At 28.5% G+C, this 9,263-nt stretch overlaps 1 protein-coding gene across 1 annotated transcript in view; it reads right to left on the bottom strand.

Moving 5' to 3' along the window:
- Window positions 1–9,263, bottom strand: part of LOC129907186 (zwei Ig domain protein zig-8) — a 306,807-nt gene that overhangs the window by 128,011 nt on the left and 169,533 nt on the right. Inside the window, exon 2 of the mRNA XM_055983283.1 lies at window positions 7,343–7,506. Within this exon, the coding sequence (XP_055839258.1) occupies window positions 7,343–7,506 (164 nt within the window). The remainder of the gene's footprint in view (window positions 1–7,342; window positions 7,507–9,263) is intronic.

Genomic DNA, 9,263 nt, shown 5'->3' with positions numbered 1-9,263 from the left:
TGAAAAAAAAAAAAAAAGATAATTTTTTTTAAGCTTTTTCTTGTAAATTATGATTGTTTTAAAATAAATAAACGCTTCAATTGACTCATTTTAAACAAAAGCACACTACGTTTTTTACCAACTTCCAAAAAGGAGGAGGTATTCAATTCGTCTGTATTTTTTTTTTTTTTTTTATGTTTGTTACCGCATAACTTTGGACAAATTTTGATAATTCTTTTTGTAGTGGAAAGCTGGTGGCTGCAGTGTGGTCCCATTTCAAATTCGTTCAGTTTAACCAATAGGAACTATTAGAAAAACCATAAAACCCCGTTTTGAATGATGGAAGTCGGTTTTGTTTTTTTGATAAAAATGATTATTCTTACGACGTTATCACGTAAAATCATCATACGTAAACAAGCTTTACAGACAACCACTTTTTTATTTAAGATAGACCATTTAAGCCATTAAATAACCTTGTTAATGCTCCAATTCCCCAATAACCCAATTCCATTGATTTGACCTTAACAAATTCTAATTGAACTCTTTATTTAACTTCCTTTAGTATTTGTTTTGGTTTTGGCATTAAAATTGACAGATTTACATTAATTTTTCTTCTCCTTTTGCATTTCTATTTCTACCAATATTTTTGTCGAAATTAAACTTAGTCTGTCGGTGACATTTCAATTTCTGTAGACATTTCTCTGTTATTATGATTTATTTATAAAACGAAAATGTCTATACGCAAAATTCTCAAAAACCGTTATATTATTGAAACATATTTTTTGGTCTAAACGACCTTGTTTTTTTCCTGAAAAATAACAACTGTCACACTTCTTAGTCAATTTTAAGGTAGTATAACGATATGACTTCCTTAAAACACATTTTTCAATAAGATCCTTAAAGGCAAGCATCAAATAAGATTATACACACCTTTGGCTACAAGCAGCTATTGGGGCTTCTAAAGTCACTCTCTCTCAAATGTTTATGAATTCCTTAGCATTTCCCAAAGTCATCAATCATATCGTTTTATTTTTTTTTTTTTATAAGAGTAAATAATTTAATATTCAAGTTGAAAGTTCAAAGGCAACACATTTTTGGCATACTTTTGTGGAGAAAGGATCCATCCATACCCATACTTTTATATGACTTTATTGAAATAGAGAGACCCGTTTGACTCTTGCTCGAATAAAGTAAAAAAAAAAATCAACTTTCACATGTTGCTTTTTCTGCTTTGTATTTTTCTGAAGAGTCACGAAGTAAAGTCAATAAATTTGCAAAAAAAAGGAAGAAGAAAAAAATAACTGAAACATGATTGATGGTTTTGTGGCCAAAGTGGTGTTGACTTTTACTAAATATGTGGATGGCCAGAGCGACGTGTTGTGTCTCTTTCCTATGGATTGAATATGGCTTTAAGTTATTTTTGGTTCTTCTCTTGTTTAGATGTCAGTTTTTTATTGTTTGGAGTTTAGTTTTATAGTATTTGTGAGAGGTATTAATGTGTGAAAAAAATTGGCTTTTAGGGAAGTCATGTGAAGGAAAAAACGAAAATAATTACGTTTTGGAGAAATAGATTCTAAGTCTTTTTATTTTTAGATAAGAACGTGGGAGTCTTGAATTTAACAATCAGCCGATTCTAATATTTTCTAGAGAAATAGTTAAAAATTGAACACATATTTTGGTGCTGTGAAAAAAAAGACTTGTGGCACTCGAGGACTGCCGCGGTTAAGCTATTGCATTGCAACAAGGTCACATTTGAAAACATGCATACACAGAATCTAATGTCATATCATAAACTTCTACAGAGTACAGACCAAAAAATAAGAAAACACAAGAATACATTTTCTCTACAATCACAACGCAACGCTTTACTCGTTCACAAACCACAACAAGTTGAACAAGAAACAGAAGAATGGGAAGAGAAAAGAAAATACACATAATTTTTTTTTTCTTCTGATTTATTCTGCAGACGCAGCATTAATTAATGGTCTTCTTCCTTACTCCTCTCTTTGTTGTCTAACACAATTTATATAACCCTCTCTGTCTGAAACAAAACCATTCACACATCCATGCAAGCTTCGTACAATCGTATCATATGCATATGCACACATACCATCATAAGTGTAATAATTTTTCGTTACGTTTTTTCTTGGTTAGCTCCCCATGCAAGGCCTGCGTTAAAATCTATGCAATAGCTTAAAAATTTAATTTTGAATTTTTACCCCGTAGCTATATCAAGAGGAACGCTAGTCGCCAGCCATCTCTAACTTTTATAGCAAAGAAACCAGAGATTTAAAACTCATATCATTAGTCTTTATTTCCTGAGATATTGCTAGATCTTCAAAATCACGAAACCCTGGAATTGACTGATTGACTGACGTACTGACTCACTCAGTACCTAACCAAAAACTCACCAAAATTATGGAGCATTTCTTGTTATGAAAAAGGCACTAACCAAAACTAACTGGGATTTCTAAGTGGATGCTCCAAAAACCGTCATTTCTACCTTCTCGCTATTTTTAAGACTTTAAATTTCCGGACAGTGCACAATGGAAACAATCGGAAATTTAAGATAATCACCCGTTTCCGCTGACTTAATATAAAACATTATATAGAGCACTTCTGATTCTATTATTAAGGTTATAACGATTACATACTTGGAACTTTTATTTATTATCTACTCTTGTCACAGGTGAAAGGATTAAATAATATTACATTTTCTAGGGATTTTTAACGCTCTGTAGGCACACCGATTTTTTGCAAATTTGGTTTATACTTTTTCATGTCGCTAGAACTTTTTTCGGTCTCACTATCTTATGGATAATCATATATGAAGTTAATGTAGAATTTTCCGAGGAATTCGAATATTTTAATGAATAGTTTTTAAAAACATTCAAAACATAAAATTAAAAAAAAAAAAAAAGTGAATGAATGAAATGTGAGAATATTTTTTTTAGATTCTACTTAATATAAAGTAGGTACATTAGACTGATTGAAAAAAAAATTTTTTTTTTTTTTGTTCAAAGCATTGTTGAAAATATTGTTGGAAATGACGAAAAAAAATTACTGTAAAAGTTTCAGCCCTCAATGTTAACATTTAGTACCGCCGCATCGCAAATTTCTATTTCCCATACGATTTGTATGGGAAAGATTGTGTATTTGTGTTTAGAATTTTTTATTTTTTTAATGGTTCATCCAAAAGGCTTGGCAAAATCATTTTCTTTTATAAAATTGTCCGCTCTACAAAAAAGCTCTTATTTATTTTTTTGGTTTACCCCCGCGTTTCGAAGTTATTCAACTTTAAAATATAAAAAGTAATTTTTTCTCATTTTTTTCCGATTTTTTGACGAAATTATTAGGTTTTTCAAAAAATTTGGCAAAATTTTTGAATATTTGTATTCTATGTTGTGTTTTGATTTCACTGATCCTTTTATATAACTCTCAAACCAATAATACTACCATTTTAGATTTCTTCAATAAATTCGCATTATTCATGTTTTCAACTAAAAATTATTTTAATTAATTTTTCGCGTCCGTTTTTTTTAAATTTCATAAATGCAATTTTGTAGAGCGTTCAATTTTATACAAGAAAATGATTAAATCTAGCCTTTTTGATGGCCCATTAAAAATTCTAAACACAAATACACAATCTTTCCTATACAAATCGTATGGGAAATAGAAATTTGCGATGCGGCGGTACTAAATGTTAACATTAAGGTCTGAAACTTTTACAGTAATTTTTTTTCGTCATTTCCAACAATATTTTCAACAATGCTTTGAACAAAAAAAAAAAAAAATTTTTTTTGAATCAGTCTAAGGTACATACTATTTTTTTTTTTCAGCTTTTATTTGACATCAATTCTGATGGCTTAACACTTTTGACCCAAGCCCCAAATAATGTTAATTAGTTGTGAGACAGATTTCCAACTTAGGGAGTAATTCATTTCAAGAAGGTTTAGACAAATTATACTAAATTTTATGATTTCATCATAATCTACATGATTAACTATAACTTCTTCGTAAATCGTAGAGATTTAGAGGCAGCTCAAATGATCGAGCCCCCTCCAAATTCTAAAATGGTTGTTTGTGTTTGTTTGAGTAAGTGCCTTAGTTGACGATGGGGTTTGGGATTTTTAGGATTTTAGTCCAATTCAGAATTCTTCAAATAATTTGTTTTCGAATTACATCACCGTTAAATTTTGAAAAGCTTTTTATGCAATCACGTCGTATTTTATTGTCTTGAGTATATTACTTTTTTTCAAAAATAATATTTTTCTCAAAGATATTGGAAATACAAATTTTTTATATCTCAATATCTTAGTGGTCAATATAACTAATGGTTTATTTAAGCAAATTCCATATATTTCGGATTGAACATCAAAAGAATTTCATTGAAAATTAGTTTTTGAGACTTTTACGTTCTGCATTTCACTTTTTGAGCATTCACTTGCGTTGCCGATAGTGAAATTAGGTGTTCTACATTTTTTTCGCTCATTTCGATTTTTTGATCGAATTCAATTCGCTTTGTTTCTGCTCGTGAACTTGGTATCTTTTTCAATGAATCTCCAATTGGACAAAATATTATCAAAACTTATATTTTTATTGTTTTGTAATGTTTATTTGTAGTTAATTTAATACAAAATACATAAAACACATAAGGCATGAAATATCATAATTCATCACTGCCTCTCTGTTTGCAACCTCATTCGCTTTACACTTTATCTAATTCATTTTTCTTTGAAAATTTGCAATAATATCGCCCATGTTCTGCATTTCACTTGCATATTTCATATGTCTCACAAAATGTGACTTCTTATTTTTTCTTTTAAATTCTGCTTTTTTCCAATAAAGTTGCCAATAAAATTGCATCCATGTTCAAAGTAGCAGTAATTTAACTTTAGAAACAAAATAAAAATGGATGATCCTTCAGTTTTGACAGTTCGAAGTATTTTCGAAGTTTTCGAAATCGATCGAAGATCAATTTCACGTGAAATTGAAAAGTGATGCCAGTTCACTTTCGGTCGAATTGCGGAAATATGGGCATTTATACCGAAAAAAGTGATGAGTATAGCTCAAAAACTAGACGTGATAGGAATAAATCTGTAAACAGTTTTGAATTCAGCACATGAAAAAGTTCGAACGAAAAAGTGTTTTTTTATTTTTTAAAGATTACTAAAGAAACACCTTGCTGTTTGTGTAAAATGTTTGGGATACAAGAACTTGAAAAAATGTGAAAGGAGACAGTAGTACGAAGTTTTCGGGAGCAGTAAAATGCTACTATACGATTTTCAGTACCGCAGCACAGCGCTTTTCTCTCGATCAAAGATGAATAAAAAAGAGACAAATTTGTAGTACATTTACCTTATCAAAAATTTTTGAAAAACTGACTGACAATTGGTCAGCTGACTGACAATTGGTCAGCTCATTCATCTTGTATTTATTTTAAATTTTCATTGTTAGTCATCATTAATTTTCCTGCACGGAGAAAAAAAAAAAAGACCACCTAAAACCAAGTGGATTCCACATTAAATTAAGCGGATTTCTGCATGGTTTTTTGCCAAGATGAGTTCCGTCTTAAATTAAGCTAACAAAATTTCTTAATTTTTTTAATGCGCAAATTTAAAAGAAATCCACTTAATTTAAGCAGAAAATCCTATTATTTTTATGTGGAAGTATTTTAATTATAAAAAAAGCGGCTACTGGGGATCGAACCTACAACTGCTTGATCACTAGGCGTGTGCTTTAACATCAGACCATCTCACCATTGGAAATAAATAGATAAACCGCAATTATTAGAAACCTAAAATTTCTATTTTTAGTCGTTTTTTATCGACTTTTTTTTTTTTTTTCCTCATAACTTTGGACTGAGTGAACTAATTCTGTTAATTCTTTTTATATTGGATAACTGGTGGCTGCAATGCATTTTAATTTCGTTCAGTTCTGGCCATAGGAACTTTTAGAAAACCCATAAAACCCACTTTTATCCATGGAAGTCGGTTTAGTTTTTTGATAAAAATGATTATTTAAGATGAAAATTCACATCAAAATGAAGTTCCTCTTTAATATAACAGAATTTAAGTGGATTCCACTTATTTAAAGCTGAAACCCTATTGTTTTAAGGTGGTGGGATTTAAGGTAGGCATCATCTTATTTTTAAGGTCATCTTTTTTCTCCGTGAGTGTTTAATTAATTCCTTGAGTTCAGATTACTTATAAAGTCTAAAAAATACTGATTATTATCTTATTATTGTATTTTTAAAAAATTTTCTTTCAAACAAAAAAATTTCGAAATAAAGAAAAAGATCTGATTTTAGGTTGGAATTTTAGTACAAACCAGTTTTTAAAAATTTACAACCAACTAATTTTGATAGAAAATTTAATTAATGAAAAGTAACTTTCAAGCATTCTTAGGGTAAAATTTGTTTTTGAGTTAAAAAAAGACACTGAAAATAGATTAGTGTTTCCGTTTTCCCAAAAATGTACAAATGAGAAATGGATTTAGTAGCCTTTTTGTTGAAGCATACTTTTATGGGATGAAATCATATTCAGCAATAAAAATTCTTGAACAAATAAATTAACAGACTAAAATAAAACAAAATATTTTCATCAAACAAGTACAAATGTTTTGTTCATTGTTCTGTTTTTTTTAATATAAATATAAATTAACAATGAATTAAAATACAAAAAGGAACGCTTCACAAATGAAAATTTAATTTACTTGCTTATTGACTGCACGCGTACATATATCCTTTGAGTGTTTTGTTTATTTGTTTTATTCTCAAAAGTTCAGTAAACTTTTGTGAATAAACAAAATCAAAATGAATTGTTATTTTCATTTATTTTGTGTTTTGTTTACAAAAGAACAAACAATTCAAAACAAAAACAATGGTTCGTATCTTTTACCTACGAATAAATACCTACCTTAAATAAAATGCAAACAACCCGCAGGATATTATTTTTATGAATCGCATGAAATAATCGATTTTTTGTTTTGTTTTATATTAAAAATTAATAATATTGAATTATTATCATGAATAATGAAAGTCAAATCAGGTATTATGAAAAATTTTCATTTAAATACACAAATAAATTTAAAATTGCAGTTGTCTATTATTACCGAATTTCTTTGAATTGCATTGAGTCTGTTTTGTGGACTAAGTTTAAAAAAAAAGCATTGTACTTTATCCTTACAAAAGTACTTTGTTAAATCAGGTCAAAAAGTGTACAAAAATGTCAAAAGTCCTTATCCGAATAACATTTATGAGGTCATATATCCTTTTTCTAAAGTCGTCTTATAGTCAATAAATTTATTTTGATTCAATAAATAAATAAATTCATCCTTAAAAATCTAATAAAAAAAAACTTACATCTTTATCTCCAAGTCTTTCTACTCGACAGTAAAGAAATCCTGTCTGTCCTACTGTCACTGTGACATTTCTAGGTACATCAAAGTCAAAATATGGCAGGATACTTGAAGGAGACAATGTTGTTGACGTCGTTGTCATCGTTGTTGAATATGAACTTAACGATTCTGAAAAAAAAAAAATATATAAAATATAAGTACATATAATAAGAAATCTATAGTTAGATACAAAAAAAAAAATACAAAAATGCACTCTATTCACATGTATATAACGCAAAAGGAAAATATTATTTTCATTGTAAAGTTCTCAAAATAAATGATATTTTTTTTTTCCTTTAACGAATTTTTCACTCCATCGAACTTATTCTTAGAACAAAAAAATAAAATAAGTAGATTTGCATTTTTAAATCTGCAAACAAACAAAATAAACTCAATCTCTGCGAAATAAAAGTAGATCACCTTCCTTTTATTTTTTAGTCCTCCCAAAGGACGAAATTCATATTTCGTACCAAAAAAATGAAAAGAAAAAATTCTTGGAATGAATGAAAAAGTTTCACTTGCTTTGAAATATATAAAACATCTGATATGGCAGAGACGAGCTAGGAAGAACCCTTTTTTTTTCACAAATACTCTTCTTAATAATCAGTGTATCTGCTCCTTCTCCTGGTGGATCAAGTTTGGGATTTTATTTTCTTGTTGCTCTTAGTTTTTTTTTTTTTTTTTTTTTTTTTTTGAAAACATAAATAAAATTTTTTGTTTCACTTGAAACCTCAACAAAAATAAAATCGAAATGATTTCCATAGCTTATATAGGTACCTTCCTTCATATATGGTGGATATTGGGAGTGCGGAAATTATCCTTCATACTCGTATATTTTGACTGGCAAAAAAGCTTATGGAAATTGTGTACGTATAGGTATTTCATCATGAGTGTTATCTCTGTTGAGCATTCAATGAAACTTCATACAATTATTATTATTATTATACAATATTATATATATTTGTGGCAGGATTATCCTTTTGCCATCAGAATACTTTTGTTTTATCCTCCTTCGTGTGTGTATGTAAAATAAAATAAAAAAAAAGTATCAAATTTATGGTATTGTGGAGGATGGAATGAGAACAATCAGAATAAAAAGTTTCAAAAAGTTAAAACAAAAATAACATACTTACTCGTGAAAAACAATTCAAATTGATTTTATCAAGATTTTTGGTTATTTTGTATATAAGCAGTGGGAGTTATAAATTTTGAGATTTTATTTTTAATTTTTAGGTTGTTAATTTAATTTGTGGGTTAATTTTTAATACAAAAACAGGAGAATACTAGGTTATTCTACGAAACCATTAAAACTTTTAATAGGAATAATTTTGAAGAACCTATGCAATTTTTTTCACGTGATAAAGTCTTATAAATCGATGAACCATGGCATCCACCACGAAAAAGTGACACAATTTTCTAACGTTCCAGATACAAAAATCTTCTATAGCTTATTTGAAAGATATTAACCTAAAGTTGAAAAAAAATGAAGGATTTTAAAAAATTAAATCTTTTAATAGGGTAAATAGGGGTAATACAAAATTTCAAAAAATTAGCTATTTTCTAAACTCGACAGTGTAAAGAGTTGAATTTTTTTTAATCAATAGATAAATTTATTGCAAGACTGGCAATGGTTGATATTGAAAAAATTCTAAAAAAATTCAAAACCAAGCTATAAATGGTTTTCTAAAACTAAACATGAGGTAGACCTTTGACAAAGTAGTGATTATAGGTAGGGGAATTTTTTTTTGCCAATTTGAAAAAACGTCATTCGAAAGATAATAAAAAAAAAAGTTAGGGATCTGATTTTGTTTAAGTCTCTGCGTTTTGAAATATGAATTTTTTAAGGACACCTACTTATTTTGGGGTATTTTTGGGTGAGTTTTTAT

This window comes from Episyrphus balteatus, chromosome 1, assembly GCF_945859705.1.
Source record: "Episyrphus balteatus chromosome 1, idEpiBalt1.1, whole genome shotgun sequence".
NCBI lineage: Eukaryota > Metazoa > Arthropoda > Insecta > Diptera > Syrphidae > Episyrphus > Episyrphus balteatus.
This window is presented reverse-complemented; position numbering and strand designations above follow the sequence as displayed.